The sequence below is a fragment of the Onychostruthus taczanowskii genome, unplaced genomic scaffold, assembly GCF_017590055.1.
Source record: "Onychostruthus taczanowskii isolate IOZ18803 unplaced genomic scaffold, ASM1759005v1 scaffold23, whole genome shotgun sequence".
Classification (NCBI taxonomy): domain Eukaryota; kingdom Metazoa; phylum Chordata; class Aves; order Passeriformes; family Passeridae; genus Onychostruthus; species Onychostruthus taczanowskii.
The window spans coordinates 9956045-9972615 of NW_024499573.1; the positions used below are offsets into that span (position 1 = coordinate 9956045).

Consider the following 16571-nt stretch of genomic DNA (forward strand, 5'->3'; position numbering starts at 1 on the left):
CGCCCGCCCCGCGCAGCCCCGCCGGCAGCGCCGCCCGCCGCCGCGCTCACCGGGGAGCGGCGCTGGGATCCGTGCCGGCCCGGCAGCGCCCTGCCTGCCCTCCAGCCGGGACCCTGGGGCCGCGCTCCGCCGAGACCGGGGCGCGAAGGGCGCGGTGTCCCGGCGGAGCTCGCCGGGCAGGTGCCGAGGCTCTCGCTGTCCCTGCGAGTCCTTGCAGTGCGGACCGAACCCCTCCCGGCCCTCTCAACACGGGGCCCGTTTTGCGTCTGTGCTCAGGTTCCGGTGAGGTGCCATCGGCTGCTGCATCGAAGTGTTAAAAAGTACACGAGAGGCTGCAGGTGGTAGAGTTGGGAGTCCAAAAGCGAGCTTTTGCATGGCTGCTGCCCTGCGACGAACAGCTGGAGTCCCCAGATCATCCTGGGGTGTCGGGCAACAAGTTACAACAATATTTCCTGTAGTTAAATAAAAACCAGCACACACTTGGTGCTCAGAGCAAGTGGTCTTGTGCATGGCTGAAGTGACCTGGAATGGAACTGTTGCAGCAGTGGCTTGAAATGATTGCAGTGCTGGAGTATGGACAAGAGCAACATTCTTAGTAGCTGTGTAGTAAATAGGCCTGAGCCAGCAACACTGAAAGGCAAAGACCTGGTTTAAAATCTGTTTTATGTGTTCTCTGTGTGAATATGATTAAAATTCTTGTCCTTCACGGTCTGGCAAAGCCTTTGTTTTGTTTGACTTCACCCCTGAGCAATGCTGCTGAGGTTAGATAATTCAGATTTGCTGTCACTAAGTTCAATTTGTGGTTTTGCTCTAAAGGGGCAATCTGGACGAGTTTCATGGTTCATGCCATTTTGGTAGTTGCCACGACGGGCCCAGCCCTTTTGGTGCCTGTCTACCAAAGGTGGAAGAGCCACCCTGCCCTTGCTCCTCCCGGGGTACAGGAGCACAACCTTCCAGCTGCCAGCCCTGTGTTCCAGCGCTGCTCTCCGCTGACCTGTTCCAATCTCTGGTTTAGTGAGAATGGAGAGCAACCTTCTGACATTTAGCAGTTAACATGAGGCTTGTGAGAAGTGTCAGATCAATGGTAGATGTTTACTTCTAGAAATCCGCTGCCCCAGGAGATTTATTTTTTTATTTCTGATGTCCCTTCAATGTTGTTTGCCATTCAGATGTTGGCTGGTGTGATATGTGGCACAGGTGAGGTGAAGGATAGAGCAGCTTTCTCTCATTTTGAGCTAATCCATTAGTTAAATTACTTTCAATGACCATTATATATATTTCTAATACAGAGAGGATAAGTTCTGCTTGTCATCCCTCACTTACTTTTCCTTTATCCAGTTGTGACAGTGATACGTTTTTACTGCTTGCTTTTTTTTATCAAGGCAGAAATTAGATTATTTTGATACAGTAGGTAAAAGTACTAATTTAGCATCAAGAGAAGTTCACTCTTGTGCAGAAACTGAGAATATTACAGAGCAACTTTTAAAAAACATTTTCAATTGACAAGGTTATCCACTGCTGGTTTTCCCATGTTTTTCCTTCAGTAAGTATTTAGGCATACTTTGCTACAGATGGATGAAAAGCCATGTAGGTCAAATATAAGACCAGGTTTCCCCACTAGGTCACACATACTGGAGATGAGCTGGTAAACTTACTGAAAAGACTAGGAAATCAGCACTGTCATAACAGGGGGAGCTTTGTCTAACAAACCATTCAAAATGTCTGTGAAGGGAATGAGTCAAGAAACTTGTGTCCATCCACAGCTGGTAGATCTTACAGCAGTGTCACAAACTGCATGAGTCTCTGCATCCTGCTAGGCTCAGCTGGATAGCATGGTGATGTGTTTTCCCAAAAACAGTTTGTTGCCAGGGGACTGATAGATGCTTACAGCCATATCTTATTCTGGGCAATATGTGCTTGACAGGATGTATTTAAAAAAAGAGTGCTATCAGATGTTTCTGCTTCTGGCATACGTTTATTGTAAAGTTAATAGAAAAAAAGGATCTTCTTCAGACATCATTAACAAAAAATAACAAATGCATTCATGATGCAAAAATTGCACTTTTCTAATGCTCATTCCATTTAAGAGGTATTAAGAGGAAGATTTAAGAGGTATCAGAATGTGGTGGGGGTTTTTTTAAGAGCCAACTTTTGATGTGCTGGATGGTTGCCATCAGCTGCAAAGCATATGAGGTAGATGAGATGGGTACAGTAATTTTTCTAATCCTTCTGATAACTGAGAGCTGAATTTCCCTCCAGCCTGGAGGTGAAGCTTTGGTGCTGGAGCAGAAGCTCTACAAGCAAGCAGTGAGAAATCTAACCATGGTTTCCTGAGGAAATCCTACATGTATGAAGTCTGGTGAGAGAGTTCGATGGCAAAGCTGCTCACCACAAGTTATCACTTCGAGATGACAAAATGGCACGGCCCTGTTTGTAGGAGCTGAACTGGGGGTGAGCTGGAGGGCCCTGGGTGCAGGAGTGTGTCAGTGTGAGCAGGGAGAGGGGACTGACACTGATCTCCAGTCCAGGCACTGATAACTTGCAGGAAAGGAGATCAAAGTCCTTTGAAGAACCAAACATCTTCCCACCTTTCTGACTGTTTATATGTCTGTCTTTCATATCATCATTTTATTCTTGATACACTAATTCACATATGAATAATTTGGCTGTGTAAAACATAACTTAAATATCAATAAACATAAAATCTTGTTGAATTGTCAAAAGCTGATTCCTAGAACATTACTATTTTTAAACAAGCTTTCCATATACCCACCTTCAAAAAATACTCTGCTTGTCTACTTAGACCTGTTGTCATGTAGGAAGTAAGTTCATTCTATTTATTACAACAAGAAGTAAAGCTTAAAAAATAGTAATTAAAAAATCTCAGTTTTAGTCGGAAAATACTCTTGTGCTATTTTGTCCCCACCCTTCCCCAGTGGAGCCACTGCCAAATATTTTGCAACTTTTCTGATTTTGTCTCTCTGCCCAATGAGCAGGGTGTTTCAGTTCCAGTTTCTGTGATGTGTAGCCCTCCTGGGGGCCTTGCCATGTTGCAAGGCCACTAAGTCATCAGCAGAAAGGAAAAAATAAATATACACACCTAAGTGCTTTTTTATATTAAAAAATAATTCAAACTATACATTGCATTTTTTAAGAGGTCAAGTGAGAACTTAGTAAGTAACTATGTACTACACCATTATCCCTGCTTGCTGGAGGTTGGTGGAGGAAGAGAAGCCAGTTGTAGAGAGTAGTATACACCTATATATAAATCAACTACTTTTAATGCTCTTCTAACTTTTTCTCCTCAGAATCTACCAAAAGTCCTTTCCTACAATAGACTGAAGGAGTTTAATTTTTGAACTATCACAGATTGTTGCAGTATGAGATGCTATAGTCTACAGAGCAAAAAAACAACTCTTCAAGAATTTCCCAACCTCAACACAAAAATCATATGAAAAGAGCGTTAATGGATATCACTGATAGATAGCTTTACTCATTTGTCACTGCAGAGTTGTGCACATCTCCTGTTTAAACCACCCAAACCATCATGGCATTCTTTCCCCCATCTTACCCATCCTTCTCAATGCTGCCTTCATTTTCTTCGTTTCCACGTCGACCTAATGAGAGAGGTGGGCAGGACAGGAGTACTATATGTGATTTCTGCACAGAATGTAATTTAACTATGGGTTCTTCATTTGAGCAATCAGGCTCTAATATAAAATAGGCATATATTATCTGGGTGCTAATCCACAGGATATTATTCTATAAAGAACAAAAGTATTGCTCAGTGGAGGCTGCCAGTTATGGCAGATTTAGTGTATAGTTGTCTCAGAGTTGCAACTGTGGTTCAGTATTTATACTGTGTTCAGTATTTCTTGTGATCAAATTGGAACCTAAAAGGACTGGCTAAAACCTCTGTGCTGTGGTACACATCTTAATATGTGACAATAATTGGAGCTGGGGGACTATGGGAGTGTAAAATGAAGCATTTGTATGTCTGCAAGATGGAAGCCTAATTGAAGAGTTTCGCTCATTATGTTGAAATTTCTGGTCTGATAGATTAAGTGTCAGATTGGTTGGAAGATCAGTGTTCACACAGAAAGCTCACAATATATTCCTCCTTGTAGTGAAAACTTAGACCCTTTTAGGTGTATCAGTTCAGTATTTTGTTTTACAGCAAAAAGAAGGGCAGTGGCAGCAACACTAATGTAGCTTTCTAAATCTCTTGGTACTAGTGCCTTAAAACCCCTTACCCAGACTCATAAATTAATGACACTTGGTACTCTCACTTGTGCAAGTGTGCTGATTTTCTAAGAGCCAGTGTTTGCATCCATAAACACTAGCAGCAGTAGCAATGTGTGAGAAAAAAGCAGCTGCTTTTAATGCAAATGGAAGTGTTGCTATTAATTCCTTCCTAAGGAGACTGATTGCGAGGTTGAATCCCTTTCTGCTGTTAACAAAAGTCATAGTTAACTGAATTTACCATGCAATTCTCTTTTCTTGAGGGCTAAATCTTTACGGCTGCTTGTCTGTCAGGGATTCCTGGGCCAAGTCAGTAATTTACAGATGTGGCAAAGGATACTTAAGTAATTTGTGCTGGCAGCTCTGTACGGTACTTTTTGGACAGATTCATCTTTGACCTGGTCGCAGGAGTGGGGAAAGTGGAGGTCTGTTTTCTTGTTATGATCCAGAAGCACATGTGACAGGAAGAAAGGAAGGAAGTAACTTTTGTATTGACTGCTTCCCACCTCGGTCAAAGTTTCTTTTGCTGCCAACATTTTGTTCTTGAAAGGGCTGTTCCCCTCCTGACCCTTAGGGTGAGCTTGCTGTGTCAGATCCTGCAGCACACTGACCCTCCTTCCCTCTCGCTTTCATCTGGTATACTATATCAAAAAAAACCACCAAGAGCACGACCTGGAATTCTGCAACAATGCTGTCTAAATAATGACTCTACCTATTGATAATGATGTATTTATTTTCATATATCTGTATTGATTACCTAATTTCCTATTCCCCCCCCCCCCCCCCCCCCCATAAATTTTTGAACTTATTAGTAACCCTGCTATTTCAGACTCAAGTAGCCACTTTGTATCTTCAGGGTATGGCACATGATATCCTCTAAAACAGTGCTTTTTCTCTAACTATCCTTGGTTTTTCTTTCCATTGGTCCATTGTAGATTAAAGGTTTTTAATCCTGTCTGCTTTTCCTTGTCGTATCAATTTCCTGTTGCTGTGTTTCAGTGCTGATGAGGTAAAGCACTTAAAACTAAAGTTGCAGATTCTAAAAGTGTTGTGTATACTTAGGCATGTCAAAAGACTGAGATGCACACAAAAGATTTTCCTTTTGCAAGAACTTTTGCTGCCAGTGATGATAAAATTACGAGACTTGGGGTTCCACTAACCCTGATTATAGAGTGAGATAATAAGTACTAGAAGTGATTTCAATTCACTAGGTGGATGGATAACAAGCTCTTGTGACTGAAAGCTGAAATTAGATAAATTCAGATTAAAAGTAAATTGCTAAGTGTCAGTAATTGACCAGAGAAAGCCCTTGGATAGCTGTGTTCTCCTCAGTGGAAGCCTGAGCTGCCACCTCCATGAGCAAAGCCCAGCCATGCTCCTCCTTCCCCTCTGTGCTTTGCAGGTGGCCAGGGATGAGAGTGCTCTAATTTGGTGTGGGCTAAAACCTACGCTGCTCTCCTCGACATAAATGCAATGTGCAGGGCACCTACAAAGGCACAAATGTGCTATTGAAAGCAACAGTGCTGTCAGGAGATTAAACCCCACTGTTTTAGCAGAAACCACTACAAGTTTTGCAAATAGCATTTGGGCCATGCAATCAATGCCTTCATTAATGACATTTTTAGCAAATAATTTTTTATAAAAGCTTTATATTTATTTACTCTTTAAAATTTACTTTTAAGCCATCTGCCTCACCAAGCCTGACAAAGCCCTCACTCCTCTATATTTACCTCCATCTGCCTGTTTGAGTTGGTAGATAAATGTTTTCTTCCATCTGTGTTCAAATGATAAGCATTGTTAGTGCTATGCCTCCCACCTTTCTGTCCCATTGGGGTTCTGGCTTTCCAATTACCCTCTCCTGCTGTTGTAAACTGATAAAGTTATCAAATTATAGTCTCACGTTGGATTGCCACAAGGGAGCTGGTTACCTACTCTAGAAAAATACTTTAATTATTGGTTTTTGAGGTCTAAGTAATTACCTTCATTTTGCACATCTAGGAAAAACATGTCTGTCTCCCTACTGTTTTTCTGGACATTAAAATGAGATGATTTACAGGTTTTGATGGTAATTCATTAAAAAGGGCTGAGCTATTGTTGCCCATTACTGTCACCTTCAATTAGTTTAAATGCAGCTGTGACCATGTTCTTCCTACATAATTTATCTCCTAGAAAAAAAAACTGCAGCTCTGAATGTCAAAGAAAATATTCAGAGGAAGATTCAGAGTTGCCAGAAAAAAATTTTGGAAGCAACATGATTCTACCTCAAGTGGCAGACCGATGGCAACCACTTTTATGCATCCTTTGAAGCATTTGACATTGGCCACCTTCAGAGCCAGGAAACCAGATTTAATAAATGAAGGGACAAACCCCATAATAAATTAATTATTGTCAGACACAAAAATTGCTTGTGAAATCTCTTTACTTCGTCTTTGCCATTCCAACTGAAATAGAGCTGCCAAATAGGTTTGTAAACTCAATATCAGATTTCAAAGAAAATAAAGCACTGAGTTACTTTTAACTGGCAAACAAAATAAAAAAATGTTTAAGATATGACTGAGTGAATATTTTCATTATGTAGTTAGACAAATAGTTTAAAGATTTAGAACTTTTTCACCTATTTTAGTCAGCATGAAATTCAGTCATTGCATGATCATTACCTCATACAGCCTCATCCAGCTTCACAGGAAGCCAGAGTAAGAACGGCTGACAGCACTTCAGCAGAGACACAAGAAATCCATGCAGGCATTTACTTTCAGATTAACATGCCCTGGGGAAAGTTGAAAACAAGTGGCTGCTTTTCATTGGATGAAAGTGTTGGATAAGTGGTCAACACTGCCAAAACAGTCTGTCACTTAGTCCACAAATTAGAAGCATATTTTCTAGATGGAATGCCTATTGCTATTTCTGAAAAAATCAAAGTTCTTGGACTTGATTTTTTGTTTTTAAATCTGTTTATTAAGAAAAAGCCTTTCTTTTTACATAGAAAAAATACAGAGGAAAGTAAATGCAGTAGAATCCATTACCTTATATAACTGCTATACAATTGAATATTAATGACAAAAGTTTCAGAAAACCTAAATGTTATAAAAAGCCACCTCTAAAATAAGACTCTGACAGAGCAAGAACAAGACACAAATTAAACATTAAACAGCTGTGAATCACAAGTGTGTACAAAGACACAGCCAATACAATACAAGAGGCCTTGTGCCAAAATGATGTTCCTGTTACAGTATTATGCTTGTTATGTTCCTGTATACAGTATAATGGAGGAATCAGATAAATTTGATTCTTAAAAAAAGTCTTGGTGTCTGATGTATCCTGCAATTTTTAAATTTAATTTTCCAACTTTTCAGAGTTGGAAATCCTTTAAAATTTTGCTTTAAAAGAAACTCCAATGAGAATGTGTCAAATTCTTGAATCTCCTTGTTTTGTCATATCTTCCAATGGCAAATATTAGATTACTTTCCCAAGGATTTTGTGAAGGAAAATAAGACAATGTGGAATATTTAATTCAAAGCTGTGAACTGAACTGAGCACTCCTGCACTGCCATCTGTGACAGCTTTTGCTGAAGCTTGCAGAAGTCTACGGAGCTCTGCTGCAGCACCTTCACAGCACCTTCCTGTAAACCCAGGCAAATTCACCAACAGTCCAGCAATGCCATGGTGAGGAATACACTGGGAAGTAAAACTGTCTCACAAATGGGTATTGTGCAGATTAAAAAATAGATATGGAAAATAATGAGAACAGACACTTGAATGGCAAGAGAAGAGAAAGATTTATTTTTACTGACTTTCAATTGGTGTTAAGATTGCTTGAGAGACATCCAGTACATGTGTAAGACCACCACAGATATGACTACATATGCATATTCTGTCTATCTCACTACCACGCCCTCTCTTCATAAAGGCACTAACTATAAATAGTACGAAAACAAACAGATAAAATGCCACAAAAAAAAAAATTGCTTGTATGGACTTCTTGTTTATGTTTGTATACATTCATGCTTTAAATGTACAATTTTAAAATTAATTTAAAAGGTCACCTTTATTTTGGCAATACAACTGATAAAATGAAACATGCAGAACACACAGCTTGACAGAACTCAGTGCATAATTTTGTCAGAATGAAGCAGTTCTTTACCACCCTTTGTGAGTTGGGAATACATTCATATTACAAGGCAAAAAACACCTCCACCCAAACCAGACATCTGGCTTCTGTTTAATGCATCTGTTTTTCCACATCTCCTCCAACATCTTTGGATAGTAAAATCTATGTCTGACCACAGGTTAAATTGTATGGTTATATTTTAACAGTCTTCATAGTGCAGCAAGGCAAGACAGAGCTGCCTGTATTCACTGTTCTATCTCCAGGCTGTCCATTTTTAAGTCGGGTGGTTTAAAGCTATTCACTTCTTCATAGGTAAGTTCTGTAGAGGGGGTGTAAGGAAGAGAGAAGAATTAGGTGATATTTTCTCCAAAAGAAAAATATTCCAGACAAAACAGTTCTACATATACACGTGACCTGTAGTTTGTACGTTCAGCCTCTTTAGGCAGATCCAAAAATAGAAGGAATTCACTAGGAATCCTCCTCTTAACCTCAGATTGCAAATTAGACTCACAAATACTGTTATTGTACAACATGACTGTCCCCTTCAACTAATTACTAAAACACACAGGCCCTGAAATGAAAACATCAATTATGCTGTCAGATGACCTGCCAAAATGTAATAAATGATAATATGTAATGGAAAATGGAATCTTTAGAAGTACCTAGACAGGTTTTAAAATGTACACTTTTAACTGTGGAAAACGTTCTTTGGCATCTCTCAGTCAGTTGCCTTCAATTATATATCATTTGCAATTCTGTGCTAATTCCTCAGAATCCTGGTTTGGTGTTTTTTTTTGTTTTGCTTGTTTTTTTAATGTTTTACTGTAGCTGACTTAATTTTACAGTACTCTGAAAAATTTTCTTTTTCTTAGAAGCATGTAACAACTTTCATCAGGAAATTCTATACTCAATAGCTAGAAACTTGCTATGTTACCCTGCTTTGAGAACAACCCTTTATCTTTTTATGCTAACATTCATGTCCTGTTTTCTGCCTTGGACATTAATGGAATATGTTGTCATTGGCTACCTCTTTTGTATTTTCTCAAATTAGATGCTGCTCTTCAAGGACCAAATCCTGTTTGTATATGGCTAACTTCAGGTTATGGCATTACTTCAGGTTCTGTTTTCCAAATAGTGATGTTTAAATCATATCAAACTCATGCCTATTAGCTTTTTTATTAAGTAACTCTGTCTGAGACAGCTGCTATGCCTGCAAGTGTACCTAGGACTCCTCTAAAAAACTGTGTAAAAAATCTTGGGACTGAATCTTGCTTATGCTCTGCTTGTGTGGTGCTGGACCACTGTCTGCAGTTTCAGCGAGGGATTTCTCTGAAGGAAATTCTGTGTGCAGAGCTCCAGGCATCAGAGGATTTGTTAGGTGACTTTGAGTGACTGACTTATGACTATTACATAGAATTACCGGCAGCCAGGGAGCAGCTACAGCTGACTGAATTTGGAGAAGCCAGTGTCCTCACAAATCGGACACCAGGAACTGTATTACAAAATTTTTCTTACTGCCTGTGTGGTTTATGTTCATGAAGCTCTTTACCCACTTCTCACTGCACCTACTCAGCAGAGATGCGAAACTGGAGCAACATCTAAGGAGAGAATGTATAGCATTCAACTCTGAATAGCATACTCTTGGCATCTAAAATTTTGAAATATTTTCTAACTGATTAAACATGTCAGTAAGAAATCTATGAGCTTGGGTTGTGAGCCTCAGCAGTGTGCAATGGAGGCCAAAAAAACTCTGAAGTGCATAATGTATAAGACAAAGTGTCTGAAATCTCATTTTACTTTGGTGGTCAGTCCCTTGAGATCAGGCACCACTGATTTTTAACTTGAACAGAAAAAGAGCAGAAACATGACAACGACATCTTGAGAAATTGGGTCAATATTTCATTGACACTACAAACATTTTGTCATCTTACTTAAATGTGGCATATGCTGTACTTGAAAATAAAAAGTTTATTCCTCAAGATAAAAATGCAGCCAGAGGGAAGAAGAAAAAGCAGCAAACCTGCTGTACAAGTTTGGAGATTTTTCTCTCAGGCCTTTTTTTAAACCTGAATAAAGAAGGAATTGGACCTGTAGATCCATCAAAATCAATGATGTAAAAAATGATACACGATAAATGCAATGAGAAATAATATGATACAGCCCTTCCAAGAGATTTCACCTTCATGTCCTCACTTCAGTTTAGAAAGTGTTAAGCTGTTAAGGTTATTGCTGAAATAATTTCAGTGGAGTTTCATCACAAACAGAAATCTGCTTCATGACTCAGAAATTGTTAAACTTTCCTGTTAAAGACTCAGGCAACTGAAAAAGCAGCAGAAAAAAAATCATCCACTCCTAAGTACAGCGGCAAATGAATGCAGCTTTCAAGAAGAAAGATGTATGGGTGCTGCTGTAGACTGCCACGTTTTGCAAAGAAGAGCCTGTGTAAGGAGTAAGTGATGCCAGTCAATCCTCCTTATTTGTACAGATGCAGTCAGCTTCTACAAAAGCCCCTCCAGGGCTCTAGGAGGTTGATTTATTGTAGAGAGAGCCATGACCCCACTATTGTCTTTAAGATACATTTGCTGTAGACAGTCTGCTTTTCCCCCTGTAATGCCCAGGAAAAAACATGTGGGTGGGCATGAGTAAGACATGAGAGTATTCTTCATGATAAACCTAACCACTATGATAATACATTTTTATTGAATCTTTTCCAAGTAAAAGTTATAGAATATACAAATAGAAACAAAAAACCATTTATTTTATGGAAGACATATTTAATCTGAAGCCAAGGAAAGACTTTTGTTGATAAACAGAAACAATTACTTTTCTACAACCTTATTCTCAATTTAAAATCTCTAGTAAGGAATTTTTAGAATAAGATGTCCTCATTAGACAGTGGTGAAATTGGACTGTACTTTTCAGTGTACTTGCAATCCAATGTTGAGCCACCTTACTTCCGTGATACTGCAGCGCAATATGATTGCGTAGCAAGCACAGAAGGTTGTTGCAGTATTTATCAAAGAAAGGTTTTGGGGTGTCACTCCCAAGTAAAATAATCAACTATCATCTCAAACAGGACCAATAGCATGGTGTAGTTATTAGTCCAAATCCTTTGCTATTTAAAGAATTATTAACAAAATACACATCTATGTGTATTTTGTTAATAATTCTTTTAAATAAATAATATTACTTTCTGGTTCTGGTCAGAACTAGACCAGAATCCCAGGTAGTGTTACTTGCCCCAGGACAGTTACTTCAGCTGGGGATCTGACCTAGAAAACTAAAACAGAATGTGTAATTACCTGGTAGCTAGCATCAGCTTTTAGTTAAGCTTTCACTGCTACAGGGAATCGAGTAAGGAGATGATAGAAGAGGGAGAGTGGGCAAAATCCAGAGGAGAAATATAAACTTTTCCGCCTGTCCACCCCCACAAGCACACATATGAACTTGTTTGCCTGAGGTTTAAAAGTTCAAATTCCTCTGGCTAGAAATGAAGGAAAACTGTTATTTAAGTAAGGCTTTCTTCTGGTACATGTCTTAACCAGTGCACGCAGTTCTGATACCTTTCCATTCATCTATGGTTCGCTCCTTGTTCTCTATGGACTCGTCGTACAGCTCGGCCTCGGGTTCGTCATCGGGATCGTGATACTGCACAAAGTAGGGATGCGCGAGTGCTTCCGAGGCCGTGATCCTTTTATCGCTGTCTAAAATAAGCATCTTCTCAAGAAGATCTACAGCTAAGGCAAAACCAGAAATGCAGTTCAAAGCCAGAAGAGACCATGAGGAAATAAAAAAAGGGCAACTGTTTACACACCATCTATTCTCACTCATCTTAAACACAATTAATATTACTGGCAAAATTTAGGCAACATAACAAGTAAGTTTTGAAGATTTTCTACTGCGAGTACAAAAGAGAGCTGAAGGAAGCTTCTAGTTTGCTTGTGGCATGCTCAAAGGTTCAGTATAGTGAACTGGAGATCTGATTCACCTCTTTGGATATCCAAGGACTTAATTGTAAAAAGATCTTTGTGTGCTTATAAGGTAATACAGTGTTGTTCATCATGTGCTTAAATTTGCACTGATCAGGACCAAGATAAGTAACTTGTGAATAATAAAGTGTGAGATTACACCTCTAATAAGCTGCACCAATGAAACAATCAGATGAAAACGCCAAAGCAACTTCACAGGACCCAGCATAAACAAAATATGTTTGAGGTTGATATTTGAGGTATACTAGAAAGAAGAGAGAGTGGTATGGCTGTATGGAGAGTTTTTAATGGAAATTTTATCATAACTATTTCAAATACTATTTTTTTTACTCTTATATAAGCATTGGCATTCATTTGCCTTTATGCTATTAATACGTAGCATGCTCTCATGTACTTCAGGCAAATAAATCCCATTTTTTAATATGGAAGTGTTCCAAACTACTTGTTTTTTTAAGAATAAAATTTGTATTAGTACACAAAATTAATTCAAACCATTTTTACTCACAATACTTCCCTATAATGCGCATGTGATGGAACTGACTGGGTACTTCAGTGAGATGTCTCTGATGACTCAAGTGTCTTCTTTTTATGTCACAAGAAAAAGTTTACAGAAACATCTATTTTTCACAGGCAGAACCAATTGATTAGACGAAAAAACAATGATACAGGATCAGATCAAAGATCTGCCTTAGCCCAGTATCCTGTGTCCAACAATGGCTCATATATTCCTAGGAAATAATACTCCAATGGGTCATTCAAACAGCTATACTTCCTGGTATATTCTTCTGCTTGCCAGCAATTTACAGCTCATGGCCTTCCTGAGCCAGAAATGATGTCTCTAATCTAGACCCCATGACATTTTAATGTATTTCTGCTATCTACAGCTGGCTTTTGCTTTTCATCCATGGACCATTTCCCTTTAGAAGGTTCCTGTAATCTCCATCAGAAACAAAAAGACACGGGCTTCATGATGGGAAAACAGCCTCAGGATGAAAGATTAAGCAATGCTTTTTTCACTGTTCTGATTATTATTATATGGGATTATGCAGCAAGGAACACAAGGAATGCTTGAGTTCCTATGTTAGTGAAAGATTTTATCTGTGTCAGTCTGATTTTCTTACCTAATGGATTGGCACCACGAAACACTGCTTTCAAATCCTGCTGAGGCATATGTGGAAGAGATTCAATGTATTTTCTTGCCTAGAAATAAGTTAATATACTTGTGATAAGGGTTACATTTTGCTCAACAGTAACCACATCAAGTCTAAAAAACCAGACATTATATTTTTTATGTTTCTTACATGGGAAATCCTCTTTACATAAAACCACAATGGATGACCTTGTTTCAAACACTCACACCTGTATACTGGACAATAAGAGAGTTTTAAGTGGGTACATTTTGGTTTAAGGCTTGAGTGTTAGCACTTTAGTTTTCACCTGTGCCTACTGGTTCATTGCAGTATATCCCCAGGGAACACATGCATGCAATGCTCAATCAGAAACTGCAGCCTAAATCATCTTTCAGATACCCCCAGCAAAGTGGTATAATTCAAACTGCAGCCGTCCCTCCTTTCTCTTCTCTGGTGAGACGTAGCTTCACTAACCAAAGAACAAATTCTGATACTCCATGTGAACAGATTTTCAGATGTTTAACAGAATTTAAGAGCATGCCTTTTTACTGTGGCTGTGAAAGGTTAATCCAAACTCAGCTAGTAAAAGCCTGCCTGGATATAGGATCCACAAATGTCAGCCTGACAGTACAAGAGCTATAAATTTTTAGGCTGAAGTAGGTAGGTTGGCAAGAGAAGAGGTTGCATACTTGGATCAGACAGAACAGGGAATTCTGAAAAGGAATTGTCAAAAAAGAAGGAGGTGGTTATTCCCTAAATCCTTAAAAAAAACCTCAGCTGCTCTTTGGACAAACCTAACCCTTTTGAAAGATGTTTGTGACACAGATGTCTCTCAGGATTTAGCAGTCCCATTAGAAGGACACTATCTGCAGAAGGCTAACTAAGCATCCTTGACCCATGGAAAACAGCAACTAATCAACAACTAATCCTAACATGACTGAACAAGATGTGGTGAAAATTACCTCCAATCTTGCCCAGAAATCCTTTGAAAACAAAACAGACCAATCAAAGTGCACTTACTAGCCTGTCCCCTCTACTTGTATACTCACAGAAGCCTGACCAAGAGAATCCCAATGTTTAAATTATTCTGAATTGCAATTACCATTTCAACTCATATTAACATGACATGAAACACTGACAAACACCTCAGTAACTTGTGCTGAAGCATCCAAGGAGATTGATCTTTTAGTTTCCAGTTCTTTAATCCTCTACTTATAACTGAAAATAAACTTGGCATTTCAGCAAATCTCTGACATTGTTGTTACAGGAATGTTAAAAAATTGTCCATGTCTGCAAGCTGCATTAAGAAATACCTAAACAATAAGGCCAAACTACATGGTAAAGAAGAACTAGAATGAAGAAACTCCCTTGCAGCTGGCAATTACCTCCAAGGTATGCATCTCATTTGACATTGCTCCTCTAATCAGGCAGCAGCAGCCCAGAGGTGACCTAGCAGCACTCCTGTTCATTAACCTGGTCTTTGTGTTCTGCCTGTGCTCTAAAGGTTAATTAGCCCAAATAAAATAGCTTCAGGATTCCTGTACCTCACCGAGCTATGATCTGAAACACAACAAATTAAAAGAACAAAGCACGTACTTATTTCCAGTAAGTATTTAAGGTGTTACTCTCATGATCAAAAAGCTCACCAGTTGTGGGATCTGTACCTCACCGAGCTATGATCGGACACACAACAAATTAAAAGAACAAAGCACATACTCTTTCCAGTAAGTATTTAAGGTGTTACTCTCATGATCAAAAAGCTCACCAGTTGTGGGAAAATAACATATTTGTATACACTACTGGGAACGTGTTACAGCAAAACCTGTAGGATCTTAACAGCACATGAAGGCTACAAAAGGACTCATGAGACTATGCAAGGACCTATGCTTAGGACAGCACAGCTGAGATTTGGTGGTTGATGAAGTCTCTGGCAAAAGGATGGATGCTTAGTTAGCCTCCTGCCCCAGCCATTCCTAGGCACCGGGTACTCAAAACTCTGGGACTGTGTACTGGCCTGTGATGATGAGGTTTCATTATGTTTGGACCATCCAGAAATACAGGGCTGCTCTGGCTCTCCTACTGCTCCTGATTACTTAACCCACTAGTGTGTTCATTAGCAAGGTCAAAGGAAACCCATCAATACATACACAAGCTGAGAAACAGCCACTGGTATTAGTCTGCGGTGTGTACAGAAGAGGTTTAAGAAAACAGCTGCGGCTTAGGAGGTATCTGTGTGCTGGTGTTTATCTGAACTCTTACCCTGTGCCCATCACCTGCCTTTATCAAACAATACCACATCTCATTCCTCAGCTGGCTATCCACAGTTACTGCTTACAAGCTTTTAAGTGTCACTTTAGCAGAGAAATTAAGTGGAAATTGGTCATTTACTGGATTACTATTTGAAGAAGTCACATGGAAAGTTAAAAAGCCCACTCTTAACTACGAATATTATCAAGAAATTGGACCTCACGCAAGCACTTAGATGAATAAATATGATTTTCAAATTAGGGATCTAAATAGAGCACTCATGCAAAGCACATTTTTTGATTTGGATACATCTCTGTTTAGAAACCTTACAATGGAAAGCATACAAATTACAGAGACTATTATATTATTGCTACAGATTTAATAGCAACAATATAATGCTCCAAGCTGAGCACCAGTTTTAATTTTTTAAATTATAAGACTAATTTAATTATAAACACTTTAAAAGATCATCAGGACTAATTTCTTAACACTTTGCAAAAACTGAGTACATAAGAACAAGTACCAAAATTTATCCAGGCGACAGTCAAGGTATCTGGATGCCTCCAAAAGCATATTTTTTGAATGGTGGCATTCTAGCAGCAAAAACTAGAGATAACTTTAAGGTATTTGCTCATTTCAAAATCAGTGTCCGTGTAACACAGGCAGTGACATAAATGCCAGTCAGAGAAGGGTTGACAGAGAGTCAGTTAACTGAATGAAGCTGTGAACTCACATGTTCTGATGATATCTTCTTCAGAAGTTCTGAACTGGGCGTGCCCACAACTTCCATTATTCTCTTCAGTTGATCGATATCTGCATAATTTCAGGGAAATGACCAGCACATAGTCCTTCTGG

The 16571-nt window shown here is 39.1% G+C and overlaps 1 protein-coding gene across 1 annotated transcript in view; it reads right to left on the minus strand.

The window, feature by feature from the left end:
* Positions 1–7174: 7174 nt before the first annotated feature.
* Positions 7175–16571, minus strand: part of MAPK11 (mitogen-activated protein kinase 11) — a 31651-nt gene continuing 22254 nt past the window's right edge. Inside the window, exons 9-12 of the mRNA XM_041405353.1 lie at positions 16450–16529; positions 13461–13539; positions 11914–12087; positions 7175–8669 (exon numbers count right to left, since the gene is read on the minus strand). Coding sequence (XP_041261287.1) covers positions 8596–8669; positions 11914–12087; positions 13461–13539; positions 16450–16529 — 407 coding nt within the window. The 3' untranslated portion in view covers positions 7175–8595. The remainder of the gene's footprint in view (positions 8670–11913; positions 12088–13460; positions 13540–16449; positions 16530–16571) is intronic.